The 25034-nt window shown below is 41.9% G+C and overlaps 1 protein-coding gene across 1 annotated transcript in view; it reads left to right on the top strand.

Annotated features, from left to right (window-relative positions):
• The window catches only part of erbb2 (erb-b2 receptor tyrosine kinase 2), a 42190-nt gene extending 35365 nt beyond the window's left edge, over window positions 1-6825 (top strand). The window contains exons 26-27 of the mRNA XM_014158617.3: window positions 122-521; window positions 909-6825. Of these exons, the coding sequence (XP_014014092.1) occupies window positions 122-521; window positions 909-1276 (768 nt within the window). The 3' untranslated portion in view covers window positions 1277-6825. The remainder of the gene's footprint in view (window positions 1-121; window positions 522-908) is intronic.
• The last annotated feature ends 18209 nt before the right edge of the window (window positions 6826-25034 follow it).

The following is a 25034-nucleotide window of genomic DNA, read 5'->3' as shown; positions in this document are numbered from 1 at the left end:
CCCCTTCCCTCTCCCCTTTTGCCTCTCCTTCCCCTAATAGTAAGTTTCCTTGAGATCTACTCTCACACACACACACACTCTCTCTTTCTCTCACACACAAACTCTTCTTCCACCCCCACAGAGTACGGACCAGGGATTGGACAGCGAGCCCTCCATGGCGGGCGGCCCGAGAAGCATGTACTCCTCGGTGAGCACCCTGGGGCGCAGCCAGTACCCCACTCTGCCCATGGGGGCCAGCGCCATCTCCAACGGGCCCTGGAACCCCCATTACCCCTCCCTCCTGGCCCGCACCACCTCACACCTCTCTACGGGGGGACACTCGGACTCTGTGTTCCTGGACGGGGGTCCCGATGACGCCCCAGCGAGCCCCGGGCGCTATTGCAAAGACCCCACCTTCCCCAATGGAGGAGAGAGCGACCTGGAGACGGATGGACCGTCACCGATGCATCATTATAATCATCTTAATCATCACTCGCTGCCCCGTAGGGGTAAAGCGTATAATCATAATCACGCGTTACCAGGTGAGTTAGGTCATAGACAGTACACAATAGACCTGTGCTGCTTTGCTTGGTCCAATGGAACCAATGGCTAAGCAGTGGTGTAAAGTACTTAAGGCAAGCTCAAACAAATGCTCAAGTATTTGAAGGAAAACAAATTGTATTTGAGCTCAGGTCTGAATACACACATTCATCTACTTATACGTGGTGCTGAAAAACATCTGTGCAAGTCATAATCAGTCTTTGAGTGTTGTCCCTATTAATTTGTCATTCACCTAATGTGGCTGTGCCTACACCTGTACTTCTTTATGTTCAAAGACTACCGTTTAAATATAATATCATTACATCTGTATATCTCCATGTGAAACTGCATATCTGAACTACTCTCCTCTCCTCATTCTCCTCCCCCAGAGTACATCAACCAGGAGGTGCAGGACCTCCGGCCAGGGGCCGTCGAGCGCCCCAGCACCCTGCCCCGCAAGGGGGCAGCCGAGAGGCATCGGCACCTCCCCAATGGCCTGAGCTCGGGACACAGCGTGGAGAACCCAGAGTACCTGGTCCCCATGATGACCCCCGGCTCCACCTCGCCTGCCTTCGACAATCCCTACTACCTGGACCTGGTGGCTAAGGCTGTGGCCGGAGGGGGTGGTGGTGGGGAGAGGGATGGGGGCCCTAACCCTCCTCCCAGGCAGGTGAATGACTTTGTGACGCCCACGGCAGAGAACCCAGAGTACCTGGGCCTAGCAGACACCTGGAGCGGCCAGAGAGAGCACACCTGATGAGACTGACAGGAAGTGATGTGAGGAGGCATGAACCTGGGTTACGGACAGGGGATAGGGGCGCTACTGCTGTAGAAAAGGAGGAGAGGGGGAGGGATGGAAGATGGGAACGAGTGTGTGTGTGTGGGATGCAGGGGTATGTGAGGACTGTGTGTGTGCCTGTCTATGCATTTGAGAGAAAATGCATTAAGAGTGAATGCACGTTGAGTGTCTGAGATTAAGTTAGCATGAGTGTGAACTAGTGTGTGATTGAGTGAATGGAGGTGTACTGTTTGGAGTAGCACTCACAGGACTGCCAGCCAGAGGATGTCCAGCTTGTATCTCCTGAAAACCTGGGGTGTTACACAAAACCACCCAATACAATGTAGCATTATCGGAGGGACGTTTTTATTAGCGTGTGTGTGCTGAACTTGTTTCAACGCGCACCAAGGTTTCTTTCTTCCTTGTCTCCCTACGGTAGCACCTCAGTGTCAACATTTTTAACACAGCCTCGGAAACAATACTGAGTACTTTGAAGGCCGAGGAAATTCACTCACCGGAAATAAACAGTTCTCAAATCCTGACTATATGGTACTACTAGCAGGCAAAAGACGGACAGCACCACAATATCAAAATATTTTAAGTAATCTCATGATAAATGGGAGAATAATCCAAGTAACACTGGACTAGGGATATAAAATTTGAAATATTTTAATTTTTTGATTTATTTTATTGAAAGTTATCATTGATGTTTGTGTGCTATATTGTCATTTTTGTGCGTGAATCATTATGTGAGTGTCTGATTCCCTTATCTCTTTCCTTCTTGTAATCATACATATAAGACATTGCTCGTCTTCCCGGTTTTATGGGGGGAAAATGTACAACACACTAATGTGTGGGGTTTCAGACAAAAACAACCCAGTCGGCAAAGCTGGTTGAAATGTATTTAACCTATTTTAGTCCCATTGAGACCAAGGTCTCTTTTGCAAGGAAGCCCTGTATATGATGTCTTTTCAACCATTTTTCCCCACTGGTAAGCCATTTTATATGCTTATGAGGAAGAAGTTTAATATTCTGGTGAGCAGCTCGAAGACCTGAAGGGGCTCGGTACAATCAAAGCCATTTTGTTTGGCCAAGAGAAGGGCTTTGCTGACCATCTGACCGACATCTGTACCCCATGAAAGAAATACATTATGCATTTAGAAGACAGCCATTGTGGCCAGGGAATACATGTGTTCATTAATGTGGCTTTAAAATGGAATATTGACATATAGAAGACCAAGGGGGTTTGTGTAAACTTGGACTTTGTGCAGTATGCAATGTTCTTGATAAGTTCTTACAACATACCAGTGACATTTCTGGAAAAGGTACTACTGTACGAAGGAATTCCAGGTTTTCAGCTGAATAGTGGAAAACCACATTGGCAAAAGTTTCACATTTTCATTTGAAAAGGTTATTTGCGTTTTAATTTCAGTTGCTTACAATGCAGTATGTGCAATACATGCACTGCATAACTCCCAACGTTTCCAAGATGGGGTCCAGTGTTATTCTTCCACTGTGTCCCAAACGTTGATCATGGACACCCAAGAAAAGTGAAGATTGAGTTCTAATACTACGGTTGAATATTTTGAGAATTTGTTTGGCCCTGAAGTTGGAAGAAACCAATGTATTTTTATTCTTACGAGACATGTTTTATTCTTGCTGAGTGTGATTCTGAAGAGGGAAATGTGTCCCTCGTTGTTGTTTTTGATAATCAATGCATAGTTCAGATTCCTCTGGGCAACAAGCCCACACTTCTAGTTAATAATCGACCGCATTTTTTTAAACGGCGATTTCCATGTTAAAGGCCCAGTGCAGTCGAAAATGTGATTTCGCTCTGTTTTATACATATTTCCACACTGAGTTTGGAATAATACTGTGAAATTGTGAAAATTATGATAATGCCCTTTTAGTATAAGAGCTGTTTGAAAAGACAGCCTGAAATTTCAGGCTGTCTTAGGTGGGATGGGATGGAGTTTTTGCATGCCTACTACCAGGCAGTAAATGAGTTAATAGACCAACAAGAACGAGTTCCAAAATTCTGCCAATGACAGCTAGTTTTCAGTTTTCCCCTCCCCACTCAGACCACTCCCAGACATCCCTAGCAAAATTCTTGTTTGAGAAATTGCTCTTTGCTAAGAATTTATTTTTGACCATTTTAATTGAAAACAATCACAGTAAGGTTTTAAATTGTTACCCAGAAATGATTTAATATTGTGATAAAAATTGCTGCATTGGACCTTTAACTTCTCTGGCTGTAAGGGGGATATTGACAATGTCAATGGAGCCATTGTTTCTTTATGGACGTGTGGGAAGATCAATAACTCCCCTACCAACTGTCCCCTCCACCACCAGTGAACATGTTTCTGCTTTGAAAAGAGGGAGAAATCCTGGGTTTTCAGGTGTAAAAGTTTTGGAGTTGGCATGGAGGAACTATCCAACATTTTTGAATGGGGGGGCGGAGGGGTTTTATGGATTCAAAGACGTTTAAACACGTGACCTGAAAGGAATGAATAGCTGCGTCGCTTTCGACAGGAAATCACCATTTTGCCCCTATTCAGCCAAATGTTTGTTCCCAAGATCTATATTGGTTCATCATGGATTGAGCTGCTTGCACATTTTTGTTATGAGAAAACACTCCTGGAATCCAATGTACTTTGCAAGTGCCAATTAATCTTTGCTGGTTAGTTTCCTGATAGTGACCAAAACAATGAGTTATGTGTGTCAGTGTCGGGTGGGGATGGTTAAAGTATTCATAGATTAAAAAAAAAAATTATGACTTAAAAAAAAGAATCTTCCCCGCGGTATTGGCAACAGCACTAGCCACATTTGCTTTGGAATCTTGTTGTCCTCATATGGGTAAGCTTAGAATTTTAGCCGCTAAAAAATGTGTTGCTTTTGTTTCTGAAGCATTTGGGATGTCTTAACAAATTTGATAGATATTGATTATACAACTCTGAAGTTACGGCCAATAGCTTTTCATACAACCAGCGGTTTTGTACTCGTAGAATTTAGACAAGCTTTGTCAGCAGTTTCTGATGAGCCATTGACAGATCTCATATCGTTTTTGTTGTTTTTACATATTGACAGTCATTCCCTTCCACGTGTCATGACTCTAGGACCAATCAAAGTCATTCAAAATACCTTGAGGTTCCAAAACTATAATAAAACATTTTTTTTGTTCAATTCCTGAAAAGTTAACTTTTTGGAGATACAAGGTTTTCCGCTGACGATATGAGAAATCTGGGGCCTATTAAAGAGTTTAGTGCTATTTTACAACGCCAGACATTTCAGACAAGGGCAAAAAACACAACTCCAGTCCTCAAGAGATACTTATTCCTATCCACATTGGTTAATTTAGGATTGGGAAGCCTTAATCAGTGGCCTCATCAGCCAATCAGCAACTAAGTTAATCACAGGGGCGCAAGCAATCCAAGCTGACCCTTCAGGACTGGGGTTCCCTCCCCCCCTACATGAAGCTCTGCAGTCTGACACTGTATCTGTGTGCGTGTTTGAGATCGACTACATTGCTGTTGGAGACTGCAGACTGACTGATCTACAAATCAATTTGCATCCTAAATGACTACTCATTGTGATTTGTGGATAAATCAGTCTGCAGTTGCTAACTGCAACGTAGTTGATCTCAAAAACACACCATTTCAACCCTCTCCAAGTCTCCCCTTATAACAAATTAATGTGAGGTTGGGACCGCAGGTGGCATTTTGTACTTTTTCTTGTGAATATTTTTCTATACAGTACCAGTCAAAAGTTTGGACATACCTACTTATTCAAGTGTTATTTTTTATTTTTATAATTTTCTACATTGTAAAAGAGAAGAGATCAAAACTATGAAATAACACATGGAATTATGTAGTAACCAAAAAAGTGTTAAACAAATACAAATATATTTTAGATTCTTCAAAGTAGCCACCCTTTGCCTTATGACAGCTTTGTACATGCTCAACCAGCTTCACCTGGAATGCTTTTCCAACAGTCTTGAAGGAGTTCCTACAAATGCTGAGCACTTATTGGCTGCTTTACCTTCACTCTGCAGTCCAACTCATCCCAAACCATCTCAATTGGGTTGAGGTTGGGTGATTGTTGAGGCCAGGTCATCTGATGCAGCACTCCATCACTCTCCTTCTTGGTCAAATGGCCCTTACACAGCCTGGAGGTGTGTTGGGTCATTGCCCTGTTGAAAAAAAAATGATAGTCCCACTAAGCGCAAAACAGATGGGATGTTGTATCGTTGCAGAATGCTGTGGTAGCCATGCTGGTTTAGTGTGCATTGAATTCCAAATAAATCACCAACAGTGTCACCAGCAAAGCACCATCACACCTCCTCCTCCATGTTTCATGGTGGGAACCACACATGCAGAGATCATCCGTTCACCTACTCTGTGTCTCACAAAGACACGACAGTTGGAACCAAAAATCTCAGATTTGGACTCATCAGACCGAAGGTCAGATTTCCACCGGTCTAATGTCCATTGCTCATGTTTCTTGGCCCAAGCAAGTCTTGTCTTCTTATTGATGTCCTTTAGTAGTGGTTTCTTTGCAGCAATTTGACCATGAAGGCCTGATTCACGCCGTCTCCTCTGAACAGTTGATGTCGAGATGTGTCTGTTATTTGAACTCTGAAGCATTTATTTGGGCTGCAATCTGGGGTGCAGTTAACTCTAATTGAGCTTATCCTCTGCAGCAGAGGTAACTCTGGGTCTTCCTGTCTTGTGGTGGTCCTCATAAGAGCCAGTTTCATCATAGCGCCTCAAAGTTCTTGACATTTTCTGGATTGACTGACCTTCATGTCTTAAAGTAATGATATACTGTCTTTTCTCTTTGCTTACTTGAGCTGTTCTTGCCATAATATGGACTTGGTCTTTTACCAAATAGGGCTATCTTCTGTATACCACCCCTACCTTGTCACAACATAACTGATTGGCTCAAACACATTAAGAAGGAAAGAAATTCCACAAATTAACTTTTAACAAGGCACCCCAATTAATTGAAATGCATTCCAGGTGACTACCCCATGAAGCTGGTTGAGAGAATGCCAAGCGTGTGCAAAGGGTGGCTACTTTGAAGAATCTCAAATATAAAATATATTTTGATTTGTTTAACACTTTTTTGGTTACTACATGATTCCATATGTTATTTCATAGATTTGATGTCTTCATTATTATTCTACAATGTAGAAATAGTAAAAATAAAGAAAAACCCTTGAATGAGTTGGTGTGTCCAAAATTTTGACTGGTACTGTACATTGAGGGTTTGTCCGATTGGGATGTTTCCTACCTATCAGTGAGCCAAAAAAACATGACGTAAACATACACCATACTAGCAAGGAAGAAAACAAAAGCTTTTTGTAGGAAATATGGTCGTATGTGTAATAACCATGCAGCTATGCTGGTTACAGTGCAGAGAGGAGTCCATATGTAAGAAAATATTTTATGAAGAAAATGTGTATTTTTATGTAATGATTGGTTATATACACTACGTGTGCCTTAATACATGGAAAACATCTTTCAATATTTTGTGTCTGTGTGAAATGCATTCTTAAAACAGAATAAATAAATATTGTGGGAAAACATGGAATAACAGAATCTAAGAATTACACTTTACTAACCAAACTTTTAGATTGAAGTCAGAAGTTCGTATCAATTGATCTATAACAATGCCTAAAATAATTACTTAAAGGATAGGTTCGGTATTTTAGACCTTGCAGTTATATTGTTTCTTACTCCCAAGGGAAACTGTAATCCTCGGTTCGGATTTCTTAAAACAGCCAGTACTAACTTCAGCTAACTTTTGACACTGCTAACCAAAAACCATTGGGAGTAATGGGGAAACCATGCAATGATATACAGTACCAGTCAAAAGTTTGGACACACCTACTCATTCAAGAGTTTTTCTTTATTTTGACTATTTTCTACATTGTAGAATAATAGTGAAGACATCAACTATGAAATAACATACATGGAATCATGTAGTAACCAAAATTATATTTTTGGTTCTTCAAAGTATCCACTCTTTCCCTTGATGACAGCTTTGCGTTCTCTCAACCAGCATCACCTAGAATGCTTTTCCAACAGTCTTGAAGGAGTTCCCACATATGCTGAGCACTTGTTGGCTGCTTTTCCTTCACTCTGCGCTCCAACTCATCCCAAACCATCTCAATTGGGTTGATGTCAGGTGATTGTGGAGGCCAGGTCATTCTTGGTCAAATAGAGATTACACAGCCTGGAGGTGTGTTGGGTCATTGTCCTGTTGAAAAACAAATGGTAGTCCCACTAAGCGCAAACCAGATGGGATGGTGTATCGCTGCAGAATGCTGTGGTAGCCATGTTGGTTAAGTATGCCTTGAATTCTAAATGAATCACCGACAGTGTCACCAGCAAAGTACCATCACACCCCCTCCTTTATTGGTTACTACATGATTCCATATGTGTTATTTAATCATTTTGATGTCTTCACTATTATTCTACAATGTCAAAAATTGTAAAAATAAAGCAAAAAGGATCTTCAAAAATGTGATTTTCCGTTTTATATATATTTCCACACTGAGGTTGGAATAATAGTGTGAAAGTTATGATAATGCCCTATTAGTGTTGAGCTGTTTAAAAAGTCTGCCTGAAATTTCATTCTGTTTCAGTGCGATGGTGTTTTGGTCTGCCTGGTGAAAGCACCAGGCAATGAGTTAATAGACCAATAAGAAAGTTTCTCTGCCCATAACATCTAGTTTTCCCCTCCCCACTCAGACCACTCCCAGACAGTCCCAGCAAAAGTCTTGCTTGAGAAATTGCTCTTTGTTAAGAAGCAATTATGGTTTCTTTGTTTTAAATTAAAATGGTAAAAAATCACAGTAAGGTACTTGTTACCCAGAAATGATTTAATATTGAGATAAAAACAGCTGCATTGGACCTTTAACTGCTCTGGCTGTGAGGCGGGATACAGCCAAGTCAATGGAGCCATTGTTTCTCTATTAACGTGTGGGAAGGTCAACAACTCCCCTACCAACTGTCCCCACCACCAGTGAACATGTCTCTGCTTTAAAAAGAGGAAGCAATTCTGGGTTTTCTGGTGTGAAAGTTTTGGAGGGAGGGACTGTGAACTATTCAACATTTGTTAATGGGGGCTTGAGTGGTTGTATGGATTCACCGAGACTTCCTGCTTTTTTTTAACATGTGACGTGAAAGGAATGAATAGCTGCATCGCTTTCGACTGGAAATCACAATTTTGCCCCTATTCAGCCAAATGTTTGTTCCCAATATCCATGTTGGTTCATCATGGATTGAAGTGCTTGCACATTTTTTTCATGAGAAAACTCTTGGAATCCAATGGACGTTGCAAGTTCCAATTTTTCTTTGCTGGTTAGTTTCCTGATGGTGACCAAAACAATGAAAATAATTTAAAACAATTACAGTAAGGCACATAAAAGCGGCAATATGTACATTTTTGAGCGACCCGACCAAATTTGAATAAAAATGTGAGTTAGAAATCTGTCATTTTCATTGAAAGCAAGTCTAAGAAGCAGTAAAGCTGGTCTGTGTGTGCTCTTTATATGCTTCCTATTCTTAAATTTCGTTTTACTTTTACTTCTGGCTTTGTAAACCAGCTTCAAACTGATTTTTTTGGTTATGGAAAATATATTTCACAGCTATTTAGATGATACAAGAATTCTCAACACTATACTTGCTTGTTTTGTCACAAACTGAAATTAGTCGAACTATTCAAATTTTAGCAGCCAGGAAATTACAAAGCGATTTCTGCATATTGCATCTATTAGTTGTTACTCAGAGATTTATTTAATATTGACATAAAACAAGGCTGCATTGGACATTTGAAATATATATTGTTAAGGGATATGGTATTACATTTCATTTGGAAAAGAATCCTTGTTGAATATTCCCATCTGTGCTCATGTAACCGGTGCTGTACTGCACCGCTGCTACTCTGCGTTGTGTGTTGTTGATTGAGACTATAGACGTGGACTTTGGAGATCAGGTAGTTTTAATTAAGCAGAATTCACTCTTTGCATCTGCATCCAAAAGAAAATAAAACATTTGTAGAGCACATACAGTGAGGGGAAAAAAGTATTTGATCCCCTGCTGATTTTGTACGTTTGCCCACTGACAAAGAAATTATCAGTCTATAATTTTAATGGTAGGTTTATTTGAACAGTGAGAGACAGAATAACAACAAAAAAATCCAGAAAAACAAAAATGTTATAAATGTATTTGCATTTTAATGAGGGAAATAAGTATTTGACCCCTCTGCAAAACATGACTTAGTACTTGGTGGCAAAACCCTTGTTGGCAATCACAGAGGTCAGACGTTTCTTGTAGTTGGCCACCAGGTTTGCACACATCTCAGGAGGGATTTTGTCCCACTCCTCTTTGCAGATCTTCTCCGAGTTTCAAGGCTGACGTTTGGCAACTCGAACCTTCAGCTCCCTCCACAGATTTTCAATGGGATTAAGGTCTGGAGACTGGCTAGGCCACTCCAGGACCTTAATGTGCTTCTTCTTGAGCCACACCTTTGTTGCCTTGGCCGTGTGTTTTGGGTCATTGTCATGCTGGAATACCCATCCACGACCCATTTTCAATGCCCTGGCTGAGGGAAGGAGGTTCTCACCCAAGATTTGATGGTACATGGCCCCGTCCATCGTCCCTTTGATGCGGTGAAGTTGTCCTGTCCCCTTAGCAGAAAAACACCCCCAAAGCATAATGTTTCCACCTCCATGTTTGATGGTGGGGATGGTGTTCTTGGGGTCATAGGCAGCAGTCCTCCTCCTCCAAACATGGCGAGTTGAGTTGATTCCAAAGAGCTCCATTTTGGTCTCATCTGACCACAACACTTTAACCCAGTTGTCCTCTGAATCATTCAGATGTTCATTGGCAAACTTCAGACGGGCATGTATATGTGCTTTCTTGAGCAGGGGGACCTTGTGGGCGCTGCAGGATTTCAGTCCTTCACGGCGTAGTGTGTTACCAATTGTTTTCTTGGTGACTATGGTCCCAGTTGCCTTGAGATCATTGACAAGATCCTCCCGTGTAGTTCTGGGCTGATTCCTCACCGTTCTCATGATCATTGCAACTCCACGAGGTGAGATCTTGCATGGAGCCCCAGGCCGAGGGAGATTGACAGTTCTTCTGTGTTTCTTCCATTTGCGAATAATCTCACTAACTGTTGTCACCTTCTCACCAAGCTGCTTGGCGATGGTCTTGTAGCCCATTCCAGCCTTGTGTAGGTCTACAATCTTGTCCCTGACATCCTTGGAGAGCTCTTTGGTCTTGGCCATGGTGGAGAGTTTGGAATCTGATTGATTGATTGCTTCTGTGGACAGGTGTCTTTTATACAGGTAATAAACTGAGATTAGGAGCACTCCCTTTAAGAGTGTGCTCCTAATCTCAGCTCATTACCTGTATAAAAGACACCTGGGAGCCAGAAATCTTTCTGATTGAGAGGGGGTCAAATACATATTTCCCTCATTAAAATGCAAATCAAGTTATAACATTTTTGACATGCGTTTTTCAGGATTTTTTTGTTGTTATTCTGTCTCTCACTGTTCAAATAAACCTACCATTAAAATTATAGACTGATCATTTCTTTGTCAGTGGGCAAACGTACAAAATCAGCAGGGGATCAAATACTTTTTTTCCCCTCACTGTATGTTTTGCGAATCATCCGCTCTTTCTCTCATAGTGTATCAAAATGATTTTCGAATACAAAAATTAGTACAGCCTCTCCTTATTATGCATCAACACATAACATATATTTTACATAGATAAAACCACATACCTGCATCCAAAAGAAAACAAAACATTTGTAGAGCACATACGTTCTGCGAATCGTCGCCTCTCTACAACTGATGCACAATACAAGGGACTGGGATCATTTGAGGAGCTAGCCATTGTTCACACACAATAGCCTGCTAATACCTTAGCTAGCTATTAACCACATGTTGAATTCAGAATATTGATTTCATCCTAAAAAGTACAATTACAAGTGCATCTTAACAATACCATCCACTTATGAGTAACCTCTAAATATACAACATTATTCATGAACAAAACACTGTGTGTATGACTGCTTAAAAGAATCCAACTTTTCTGAACACGACAGAGAAAGCGTGCCTGCCTCTCATAGTGCATCAAAATGATTTGAGCACAAGCACGCAGGGCAAAATGTAAGTACACACTCCCCTACTCCCAGGATGCAGGCATGCATAATAACAAATCAACATGACATAATATATGAACCTGGTGAAATTCACACAGTACTTTAACAACTGTTACATTCACCCCTCCTGAATTTCACCAACCTTGTAAATCAACAAAATAACCTACCAAGCTCAAGGCATAATTCTGAATTCTGAACTACCCTCCCCGCCCTTGTGCGACCTGCCACTGGGTTAGGGGCCATGGTGACTAACAGTGGCTCTGGCCTTAGATCATTGATCAGAGGAGGGTTTGAAGGAATCAGCTCCAGGATCTCAGAGGTGCTTCCCAGGTAATTTTCCTCAAGCAAGCAAGGTTCTTCTGGTTCAGACTTTCCATCCGATGTCCAGAGCTCAGAGTAATCGCTTGAATCCTCCGCCAGCCAAGATGCACTTTCCTCCCCAGAGTCCTCCATGTCTTCCCTGTCCAGTCCATCGCAGGAGTGGGTGACCTCTCCTGCATCTACATTGATTGAAGGCCCTGCAGCATCACTGTCATTGAAGTGCACTGAATCATTATTTTCAAATGGCAGGAAATTCACCTGCAGCAGTAGATTCCTGTATACCACTTTCTCTCTGCCATAACAGTCTTGGATTATGTACGTGTGAGTTTGTGGATTGACTGAAGTCACTGTGAAAATCTCGGGGTTCCACTTGTCAGCCAACTTGCGGCGGCCTCTTTCACCCTTGTTGGCGATGAGGACACGATCCCCAATGGACAAACTGATGCCTTTAACCCGCTTGTCATACTCCCGACCTTGTCGTCTCTGTTGCTTGTCAGTGTGCCTTTGGGCAACACTTATAGCTTCCTTCAGCCCAGTGATCAGATTCTCAACATACTTGTTGCAATCCACAACACTGGAGTCGTCCAAAACATTGTGGAACGTAACATCCACTGGTAGCCAAGGGACCCTACCAAACATGAGAAAGAATGGAGCATAGCCCGTAGTCTCGTGAACAGTGGCATTGTAGGCAAATGTCAATGACTGGATTTGTTCAGGCCAATGTTCTTTGGTTTTCAAGGGCAGACTCCTGCGCATGCTACCTAAAGTCCTTTTGAAGCGTTCAGTTTCTCCATTCCCCATTGGGTGATATGCCGTGGTTCCTGACTTTTGGACACCGGAGAGCTTAAGCTGTTCTGCTATTAGCTCGCTCTCTAAATTTGCGCCCTGATCAGTATGGATCCTTGAAGCAAATCCGTAGACACAGAAGACATGATCCCACAGTTTACGAGCTACTTGCTTGGCTGTCTGTTTTCTGCATGGCCATGTATGGGAAAGTTTAGTGAAGTGTTCAGTCACCACCAGAACATCAACTGAGTTCTTCTTACTGTCTTCCGCTGTCCAAAAATCCAAACACACCAACCCCATGGGAGAGCAAGTTTTGATGCTCTTTTGATGCTCTCTAATGGGGCTCTAGCCGCTGGCTCTGGAGTCTTTGCTAGAACGCATCTCTGGCAGCAGCGCACATACTCCTTGATGTCTCTCTCCATTGCAGGCCAGAAAAACCTCTGTCTGGCCAGGACTAGAGTTCTTGGCCTTGATGTCCTGCAAGGTCGTGAATGCCAGTCATCGCTTTGTGTCTCAACACCTCTGACAAGACATACTGGAACTTTCTCCGGTTTGTGTGACTCTCCTTAATGACACGATACAGAACTCCCTGTCTTAGGATCAAGCGGTCCCACTGTTTCATCAGCAACAACACTTTAGAAAAAACATTGTATTGATCTCGTCTGGTGGGCCGCTTCTTATTGAAGACGAAAGGGATGACCTTGGAAGTCACAGAGTCTTGCAGCTGAAGATCTCGAAGTTCCTCGTGCGAGTGTTCAGGCAAAGTATCACTACCAGGAGAAAGCAGCTGTTGGGTGTTGGAACCAAGCTGGATTGCTTGCATCTCCGTTGAACATTCCCAGTCGATATGGAGCTGACATATGGCCTTAACCTCGACCACTGCTGAAGTGATCTCCTGTGAATAAGAAGCCCAACGGAAGGCATCTTGGACATCATCATTCAACATCCCAACAGCCTCAGACAGAAGTGCTAGGTAGGACTCCCTCATCAGTTTCTGCGCGACAGTCACTGTGAAGGGGTTGCGGCTCAGTGCATCTCCTACTGTATTCTTGCTGCCTGGGATACGCTTCAAATCGAAGTTGTACGGTGCCAGCTTGGCAACCCATCTTTGCTCGCAAGCGTCCAGCTTGGGTTTTGTCATGATGTACGTTAACAGGTTACCATCTGTCCAGACAGTGAACTCGTGCCCCTTAAGCCAGTGACTGAATTTCTCACACACACTCCATTTCAGTGTTAGAAATTCAAGTCTGTGTGCCGGATACCTTCTCTGCGACTTACTCAGGCATTAGCTAACACAACGTGCCATTGGAACACAGGAGTGATGGTTGCTGATAATGGGCTTCTGTACGCCTATGTAGATATTCCATGAAAAATCAGCCGTTTCCAGCTACAATAGACATTTACAACATTAACTACGTCTACACTGCATTTCTGATCAATTTGATGTTATTTGCACCCAGACACAGACAGCTCTAAGTGGAGGTAATTAGAGGAAAGTGCCAACCAGCCGTGGATGCTAAATAAAAGGAGCACGATGGCACACCGCAGAGAAAAGGGGGAGAGAGACGGACACCAGTTAAGAGAGAGAAGAAAGACCGAGCAAAACCTTAGAAAATAAATATAATCAAAGAAATAACTGTCTTAGTAAAGTTGTTTTTGTGGACTAAAGCCTCCCTGTCTCTGTGTCAATCTCTGCACGCTCAACCTAACACCCCACGGTTTACCACAGGTAGTATATATACACACTGAGTATACAAAACATTAAAACCACCTGCTTTTTCCATGGCATAAGCTGACCAGGTGAAAGCTATGATCCCTATTGATGTCACTTATTAAATCCACTTCAATCAATGTAGATGATCGGGAGGAGACAGGTTAAAGAAGGATATTTAAGCCTTGAGACATGGATTGTGTATGTGTGACATTCAGAGGGATCATTCAGAAGTGCTTTTGAATGAGGTATGGTAGTAGGTGTCAGGTGCACCGGTTTGTGTCAAGAACTGCAACGGTGCTGGGTTTTTCACACTCAACATTTTCCTGTGTGTATCAAGAATGGTCCACCAAAGGACATCCAGCCAACTTGACAACTGTGGGAAGCATTGGAGTCAACATGGTCCAGAATCCCTCTGGAATGCTTTTGAAACCTTGTAAAGCCCATGACCCAATGAATTGAGGCTGTTCTGAAGGCAAAAGGGACTCAATATTAGGAAGGTGTTCTTAATAGTTTGTACACAGTGTATATATCACTGTAAATATATCACATTCCTCATGTGTGGTTATATATATTTTGATATAATAAGTGTTGATATTGTGAACTTATATTGTATATAAGACATGGGCATGGTTCATTGACTTTTGGGTTTAGTACCTGACTTCCTATGATCATATGTTTCAAATGGATATTAACATCCTGATTTGGCACTTTCAATATTTACATGTTCCATTTGGATGTGATATGCTGATTTTGGCATTTGGAACCTGACTTACTGTGATCATATGTGGCAAATGGACATAACATCCTGATTTGGCTCTTTCAATACTTACATGTACCATTTGGACGTTATATATGCCATTTGGGCATGGTTCTCTGACTTTTGGATTTGGAACCTGACTTCCTATGATCATATGTTGCAAACGGAAATAACATCTTTATTTGGTACTTTCAATACTTACATGTGCCATATGGACATTAAATTCTCCCCATCACAACAACATATTTTTATAGTACATTTTATGAAAGTGTTTAATTTTCTGTAAACATAGGTCAGATTATATAAAACACACATTTGTAATTTTCACTTTTTTTCTTCTTCTGGTAATGTAATATAATGTTGATATGGACTATATCAAACTATGACAGTTTTATGGTCATAAATATATATCAAATTCTATTTTATTACTGTTCAAAAAAACATTACATCAGGAGGCATATTTAAACATACTGTAGTTGTCACGTTCGTCGTATGGATGGGACCAAAACGCAGCGGGAATGTGTATGCTCATCTTCTTATTTATTAAGGAAACTAAACAAAACACTTGAACAAAACAACGACGAAAAACAGTCCCGTAAGGACAAATGACTATACGGAGAAACAACTACCCACAAATCCCAATGAACAAACACCCCTATTAAATAGGACCTTCAATTAAAGGCAACGAGGAACTGCTGCCTCCAATTGAAGGTCAACCCAATAAACTAAGCATAGAAATAGAATAAATAGACACAGACATAGAAATAGACTAACATAGAACATTGCCCAAAAAAAACCGAAACACACCAAACAAACACCCCCTGCCACGCCCTGACCAAACTATAATAACAAACAACCCCTTTTACTGGTCAGGACGTGACAGTAGTTCTTGTTGAAGAGGTCTTGAAGCTCTCTCATCAGGTTATTTGTGTCCTGGTGGAGCTTTTCCTTCTGCCTTTAGCTATTGTCTAAAAAAATAAACCACATAGCAATACATTTTTCAATTACGTTAATTCAGGTAAATATTAAATTAAATATAATTGTATGTGTTTTCTTTACCATTTAAATGGTCAACAAATTCACTCATTGCATCGCCATGACCCTTCATGTAATTATCACCTTCTGTAATGAAGACTACTTAACTACCCTGTCATTTTTCTTATTGACCATAACAATGACCTCCACTCCCTCCTTTTCCAGCTTTCACACCTATATTAATAACAGAAAACCATTGGGTTGTATTAATCTAAGAATTAACACTGCAAGATGTTAATGTGCACAAATCCCTGCTAAAATGCCTATAAGAACAAGATGAATGTAAGTGTGTGTATTCCCTGACTATGGTTGGTGACTAAATATGCATTTTTATGTCCATTGCATTGATGTTACAGTGATAACCTGCTGCTTCAGCTGCCTGAAGCAGCATTGGTGCTATGGTGCTAAGCATACATCTGCCTCATTTCACTGTTACCTTCACCTGCTTCCCTGACTTTCCTTGCCTCCTTCTCAAATTTGACTCTAATTGGATGGCAATGAGGACCATCTCCCAGCTACATCTTTCAAGCCACCTGATTAAAGATAAACAAGCTGTCAAACTGATCTCCAAAACAGTCAGTCCTATAATACAAACTCACGTAGTACAAAACCAGTGTTGCACCTTTACGTCAGCAATGCATCTTATACTTGGACATAGAAATTACCTGCTAGAGGATTTCCTCGACTCCTCACGTCCTCTCCTCCCATCCTCTCTCCTTTTGAAAACATCAGAGGAAAGCGAGGAGTTTATAAGAAATGAGACTCCTTCTCCACTAGCCCTTCTGACTCCTGATTTGATAATGTGTAAAAGCATTAAAATGACTTGTAAACCAGGTGGACAAAACAACACTTCTGTTCTAACAAGGAAAACCCGGCCAGCCAAACCCTCCCCTAACCCGGACGACGCTGGGCCAATAGAGCGCCGCCTCATGGGTCTCCCGGTCACGGCCAGCTGTGACACAGCCTGGGATTGAACCCGGGTCTGTAGTGATGCCTCAAGCACTGCGATGCAGTGCCTTCGACCTCTGCGCCACTCGGGAGGCCATTCTCAGATAAAAAACCTAAATTAGGTATTAGACTATTGATAACATACACTGCTCAAAAAAATAAAGGGAACACTTAAACAACACAATGTAACTCCAAGTCAATCACACTTCTGTGAAATCAAACTGTCCACTTAGGAAGCAACACTGATTGAAAATACATTTCACATGCTGTTGTGCAAATGGAATAGACAACAGGTGGAAATTATAGGCAATTAGCAAGACACACCCAATAAAGTAGTGGTTCTGCAGTTGGTGACCACAGACCACTTCTCAGTTCCTATGCTTCCTGGCTGATGTTTTGGTCACTTTTTTGAATGCTGGCGGTGCTTTCACTCTAGTGGTAGCATGAGACGGAGTCTACAACCCACACAAGTGGCTCAGGTAGTGCAGCTCATCCAGGATGGCACATCAATGCGAGCTGTGGCAAGAAGGTTTGCTGTGTCTGTCAGCGTATTGTCCAGAGCATGGAGGCGCTACCAGGAGACAGGCCAGCACATCAGGAGACGTGGAGGAGGCCGTAGGAGGGCAACAACCCAGCAGCAGGACCGCTACCTCCACCTTTGTGCAAAGAGGAGCAGGAGGAGCACTGTCAGAGCCCTGCAAAATGACCTCCAGCAGGCCACAAATGTGCATGTGTCTGCTCAAACGGTCAGAAACAGACTCCATGAGGGTGGTATGAGGGCCCGATGTCCACAGGTGGGGTTTGTGCTTACAGCCCAACACCGTGTAGGACGTTTGGCATTTGCCAGAGAACACCAAGATTGGCAAATTCGCCACTGGCGGCCTGTGCTCTTCACAGATGAAAGCAGGTTCACACTGAGCACGTGACAGACGTGACAGAGTCTGGAGACGCCGTGGAGAACATTCTGCTGCCTGCAACATCCTCCAGCATGACCGGTTTGGCGGTGGGTCAGTCATGGTGTGGGGTGGCATTTCTTTGGGGGGCCGCACAGCCCTCCATGTGCTCGCCAGAGGTAGCCTGACTGCCATTAGGTACCGAGATGAGATCCTCAGACCCCTTGTGAGACCATATGCTGGTGCGGTTGGCCCTGGGTTCCTCCTAATGCAAGACAATGCTAGACCTCATGTGGCTGGAGTGTGTCAGCAGTTCCTGCAAGAGGAAGGCATTGATGCTATGGACTGGCCCGCCCGTTCCCCAGACCTGAATCCAATTGAGCACATCTGGGACATCATGTCTCGCTCCATCCACCAATGCCACGTTGCACCACAGACTGTCCAGGAGTTGGCGGATGCTTTATTCCAGGTCTGGGAGGAGATCCCTCAGGAGACCATCCGCCACCTCCTCAGGAGCATGCCCAGGCGTTGTAGGGAGGTCATACAGGCACGTGGAGGCCACATACACACTACTGAGCCTCATTTTGACTTGTTTTAAGGCCATTACATCAACGTTGGATCAGCCTGTAGTGTGGTTTTCCACTTTAATTTTGAGTGTGACTCCAAATACAGACCTCCATGGGTTGATAAATTGGATTTCCATTGATTATTTTTGTGTGATTTTGTTGTCAGCACATTCAACTATGTAAAGAAAAAATTATTTAATAAGATTATTTCATTCATTCAGATCTAGGATGTGTTATTTTAGTGTTCCCTTTATTTTTTTGAGCAGTATATTTTGTTCATCCAATGGTCCACAGACCTTGAGATCAGGCCAGATTCTGGTCAATGGCCCTGTTATAAAACAATTTCCGGTCCCGCTTTAAATTACATTCAGCTTATAAAGCCTTCATAATGCCTTCATAAGCACTACGTAAAAGTATCTATATCCATATTTCATGCTTTATAAAGGGTTCATAAATGTGGCATAATTGTGTGACATAATCACCAATGTCAAATGTGACATAACCCACTATGTCGAATATGATAAACTTGTGCTTTATAAAGGGTGACATGTTGGGTTGAAGGATTGGAATACACTCTAAAGTGAAGTTATGTTAGTCACATTACACCTAATCTCGTTGGTGGACCAACGTCTCAAACTTGGCCTTCATTAGTTAGGGTTAGGTTTAAAATCAAATTTTAAGAAGATAAATTGTGGAAATGGGAAGGTTTTAGCCATAATTATGACTTTTCACTCTGTTAACTAGTGACGATGACAAATACTTTACTCGGTAAGGTCACTCCTATAGAACTCTATGTTCACTCCCACTAAGGCCAACTTTGAATGGTTGATATCCCAGGCTTATATGTACTGTGTGTGCAATAGCCTGGGGACGTCATTACAACAAGAAACACTTACCTTGATGAAAGCTCAACCTAAAGAAATTGAAAGTGGCTTTCTTCTGGAACCAAGTTACATGTTCCTCAGTACACAAACACGCACACAACAAAAACGAGCCATACCGTGTGGTGTTGGGCTCATCAGGTCTTTGACATATTCACCCACTCCCCCACTGAAAGATCAGCCACCATTGTAACAGGTTGTAATCAAGCCAAGGTCTCAAGCATGGGAACAGAAGAGGAATACCTGGTGCAGTAGTCCCAGGTTGGACTACTCTAAATCATCTTGGTTCTGACAAACACACACACACACACACACACACACACACACACACACACACACACACACACACACACACACACACACACACACACACACACACACACACACAAACGCAAGCTTTGCAGGTCCATCAAGCATTTAAATACCTCTCACACCCTACAGTAACCTGTGGATCATAAGAGAATAGAAATCAGCAGAACTTTAATAACCTATTTATTGACATGTAGTGTCCTGTAATACTTTGTTTGAAGTGAGACACCTTCGGTCATTCATAACACATCCATAAAGACTCTATATAGCATGACGCTGTACTTCATTTAAAGTCAGACCCCTTTGGTCATTTATAACACATACATAAATACCTTTTATCGTATGTGACCCACCACCTCGATTTGGTCTTGTGTAGCGAAATTTGTTTTTTTACATTGATAAAAGTAGAGACTCAGCAACAAAATTGTATATCATACACTGCAGTTAAGGAACAATGGGAAAGTAATTCTGCTTTGAAAGTTGATAAACTTGTAACCCCACTTTTGAGAAAATGATCCTTGAATCTTTTGGTACACCTACTGGAGGGCTCTTTGTCTAGACCTATTCAAAATCGTTCACACCCTCTTAAGCCTTAGCCCTACCCATCTCTTTAAGAATTCACGTTAGGCCATGTCCTGAACAGAGTGAGTAAGCTAGTGTAGTAAACAACCAATGATTCTAAGACAAAAAGTGGTGAAAGTAGTAGCCTACAATAAGGAAAAACTCCAGGTAAAAATACACTTCATCTAGTCCTTGGCATATATCCTAATCTGACTTTGAAAGTGTCCAGATACAAATATGTTATTCATATTTTATAATTATTAGACGATGCTTACCCAGACATTTGTCTAAATTGATGGGTCATGTGAAAGAAATGCTACAGCCACCCCCCAGCCACATCTAGCTAAGTGGATGGGTCACTATTGTCTAGACATGTACACATGTTCATGAAATTCAATAGATGGCTATAATCACCCCCAGCCACACCTGGCTAACTTGATGGGTCATGTAATCATTCTCTTGCGAAATTGAGTCTTTTGTTTTGACATGTAGCTAGCTAGCTAATCAATGAACCCTAATTCCAACCCATAGCGACAGTACAAATGGATTGTCATAGCTAGCCACTGTGCATGAAATGCTAGAGTATGAATCTGCAGATAGCTAAAGCTAACCAACTAGGTTCAATGTTAGGTTCAATGTTAGCTAACTAGCTAACCGAGTGGCGCAACAGTGTAAGGCACTGCATCGCAGTGCTAGAGGCATCACTACAGACCTGGGTTTGATCCCGGGCTGTATCACAACCGGCCGTGATCAGGAGCCCCATAGGGCGGTGCAGATTTTGGCCCAGCATCGTCCGGGTTAGTGGAGGGTTTTGGCCGGGGTAGGCCGTCATTGTAAATAAGAATTTGTTCTTAACTGACTTGTCTAGTTAAATAAAGGTACAAATAGAAAAAACATTAGGCTATACCTAGCAATGCAAATGGATTTCTGAGGTATGAATAATATTACTACACAGATCATACACGTAACATTAGCTAGCGAGCCAGCAAGCTAACGTTCGCTAGCTAGTGAACAGTAGGCTTTAACTTGCAATGAAAACGACATTCTGACTAAATTTGATATGTATAATATCTGAAAATGTAGCTACTCTTACCCGTATACATGGATGAAAGCTTCACGGCAGTGTCTTATCCATTTGGTTTGTAGCTAGCTACAGATTAGCTACAGATTGTTTGGCCCAGTTCACATTGACCGTGTGCAGAAAGAAGTCCTTTTTTCCCCACTGATCTTTGTTGATAGTGCCTGCTAAATTATGAGCAGCAATGTCATTGAGAGCAGTAGCAACACTTTTGCAGATCTCCTTGGCTAACATTATATCTTTCAAAAAAACTGTGGTAGCAAAGATTATCTACACATACTGAGCAGCTCATGTTATAGACAGAAGCCTGCTAAATGGTTGACCAATCGGAACTCATCTCTCGGCATGTCCAGCCCATCCATTATCTTAGCCAATCATGCCTAGCGGGAAGGTTCGGTATTTGATATTTATTAGGATCCCCATTAGCTGCTGCAAAAGCATCAGCTACTCTTCCTGGTGTTCACATGAAACCAGACACAATACATAGTACAGAACATTATTAGTCAAGGACCGAAATACATACATTTAAAACATCACTGTCTTTTTCTGTGGCTAAACCATCTAGGCTAGTAATCTAACAATTGTATTCGAATTTACAGATGGCATACAAGTTTGTTAATAAGGCACATGAAAGTTCACATGCTCTAGAAGGCACTTCTGCCTAAAAATGCATTTTGATAATAATTTAAAAAAAATGGAATGCCTCTCTTGTGAAGTAATGACGTGCGACATACGCCTAGCTTCTTGAAACGGGTCACATATGACGCTGTACTTACTATAAAGTCAGACACCTTTGGTCATTCATAACACATAAATGCTTAATGATGTAAACACAAATGTATTAATACTTAAGAAATGATCACAAACAGCTAAAATAAATTAACATTAAAGGCATGTTTCAACCATACAGTTCCTTTTATTTGTAATTTTTTTTTAAACAATACAAATACATTAAGTTTAAAAAAGACCAGTACTGCAATTACATTGAACATTACACAGTATTATGAATAGTGTAGCTTGTCCCTGAACTGGTGGAAGAATGGTTCTTGCCTCTCTGCCTGCTGGAGGTACCAACCTTAAAACAAACAACAAAGTTAGCAGGTCTATTTGGAAATGCCGGTGTCACACCATCTGGATAAGGGCATTTCTGTTCTGCGCCAGAATCTCTAAATGGGGAGATAGGAAACTCCATTTGATTTGTCTTATTATATTCCTCTTTCGTTTACAAATCTCATGACGTGACTATGAGTCGTGGATGAATCCAAGTGGCTTTTTATTTAGCTCAGCCTGGTAGCTAGCTACATTTCGGCTAGCTAGCAATTGCTGTGGAGTCACCAAAATTATTTGAAATAATGACTGGGTACACAGTATGTAATCTAACTCAACACTTAACCACTACAAACTCATTTAAATGTAATTTAAAGGTTAACTTACTTGTTTTCTGCTGTTTGGTGGCACCACAATTGGGCATTTGATTTGCAAACTCTACCCACGATCAGCATCTCGTCAGCAACACTAAAAAAGTACTTCCGTGTCATGGAATTTCAGAAATGTTCTAAATTAAATTCCCCCACGTAATAGTATAAAAGTGCCAATAACCTACATTTATTACAGTTTTTCTTGATTGCTTAAACACAAAAACTGGTTCCTGTAGCACAAAAACTCATACCCTTCCCGAAAACTCACACACATTTCCCATAATCGTAAACACTATTCACCTGTTTCCACACGTTTCAATATTCAAAACTCTTTCTGCAAAACCTTACACAAAAGTGGCCAAGTACATGCTCTCAATATAATTAACTCAAGTCATCACAACCTAAACTCAAAGAACACACCTTTCTCCAGGTGTAAACACTAAGCCTCAAAATTGTTAACGCACCAATCAGAATTGCAGGATCAATAAATAGGGCCTAGAGGCATGTCCATGTGTTTTGGAACAATGGATCCTAACAATGCCGAAGTTGCAAGACAACAGAGAGGAAGAGGACAAGGACGAGGATGACAACAACAACAAATACAAGTAATCTCAGATGAAATCCGTGCCACCCTAGTTCATCATGTGCTCATACATGGGAGGACTATGAGAAGCTGGACAGTTAGCGCAAGCCAACCTAAGCCATTACACGGTTGCATCCATTGTCCGTACTTTCAGAAGGGAAAACAGGTCATTTGCCTTGTTGTTACTATGATACATGTAATGTTGTAATGTATATAGACTGAATCTCCACTTTGTTCTCAGTGTAGTTTTTACCACAGTAATGGATGACCATAGGTCAGTAATGGTCAAATTTCATTTTTGCAGAACTGAGAGGCGGCCATCTATTGGAGGTAGGCGGCGACTTCTCACAGTTGAGCAGGAGACTGCCCTGGTGAATATGGTGATTGCCAATAATGCCATCCGTTTGAGGGAAATTCAAACCCATATAGTTGAAGACCAGGTAGTCTTCCAAGGAACTGACAGCATCAGCATTTCCACAATTGACCGGATCGTTCAGAAGAACCACATAAGGACAAGGCAGCTGTACCATGTGCCTTTTGAAAGGAATTCAAACAGAGTTAAGGAGCAACGATTCCAATATGTGCAGGTAATTGCTATACTGTACAGAAGTTTTAGAGTATGGCCCGTCTCTCCAGCATATCAATACAGTAATGTGTTGCAGTACACAATATTTCATACCAGTGCTGTATTTGTAGTACAGAAATGTTTTTTTTTTCTTTACTTCTGTAGAGAATCTTCGAGCGGGATGCCATGGCTGACCCACAGTAGTTCATCGACGAGGCAGGGTTCAACCTAACAAAAGGGGGCACAACATTATTGGTCACCATGCCATCACACAAGTTCCTCGCCAGAGGGGAGGCAACGTCACCCTACGTGCAGCCATCAGCAATCGTGGCGTCCTCCACCGCCATGTCAAAGTGGGTCCATACAACACGGCACAACTCCTTCAATTTCTAGATCAGCTGCACAATAACATTCTTCAGCAGGAAGGGCAACCAGAGCTAGCCCAATATGTTTTCATTTGGGATAATGTGAGTTTCCATCGAGCTGCTCTGGTTCGTGCCTGGTTCAATGACCAACCCAGGTTCTCTTTTTTTTTTTGCCAGCATATTCCCCATTTCTGAATCCAATTGAGGAATTTTTCTCAGCATGGCGGTGGAGAGTGTATGACTGCAACCCCTACGCACAGCAAAACCTCCTGGAGGCAATGGTGGACGCCTGTGGTGATGTGTCTGTGGAGTCTATCCAGGGTTTTCTAAGGCACACAAGGGCATTTTTCCCACACTGCCTGGTAAGAGCAAACATAATGTGTGACATTGATGATGAGAACGCTGATGCTGAGTAACCTGTACATCTGCTGCATTTAGAAATAAAGCTTTTGGAAATTGGGTATTTTACTGTGCATGGACTCTTTCTTGCATGTTTTGTCAGTGTGACATTTCAAATATCAGGTTTTTGACCAAAACAGCAAATACAGTAGTATTCCCTTATCCAATAATGTAAGGAATTTATTACAGTACTGTTTTGAATTTCTCTTGCCAGGGAGTTCCTGAATGGGTTATCTGGATAGTTAGTGCTGTGATTTTTTCCAAATTACTTATCTGAAAACCTATTCTAAACACTTTGGTATCAGTGTTTTGAATTAATCCCTCCAGTGTGTAACAGTCATGTAGTCTGTTTTTGACAGCTTGTGTGTTGTCAGAGGGC

Source organism: Salmo salar, chromosome 19, assembly GCF_965601325.2.
Source record: "Salmo salar chromosome 19, fSalSal1, whole genome shotgun sequence".
Taxonomy (NCBI): domain Eukaryota; kingdom Metazoa; phylum Chordata; class Actinopteri; order Salmoniformes; family Salmonidae; genus Salmo; species Salmo salar.
Note: the sequence above shows the minus strand (reverse complement) of the source record. Positions and strands in the feature narration are given on the sequence as shown.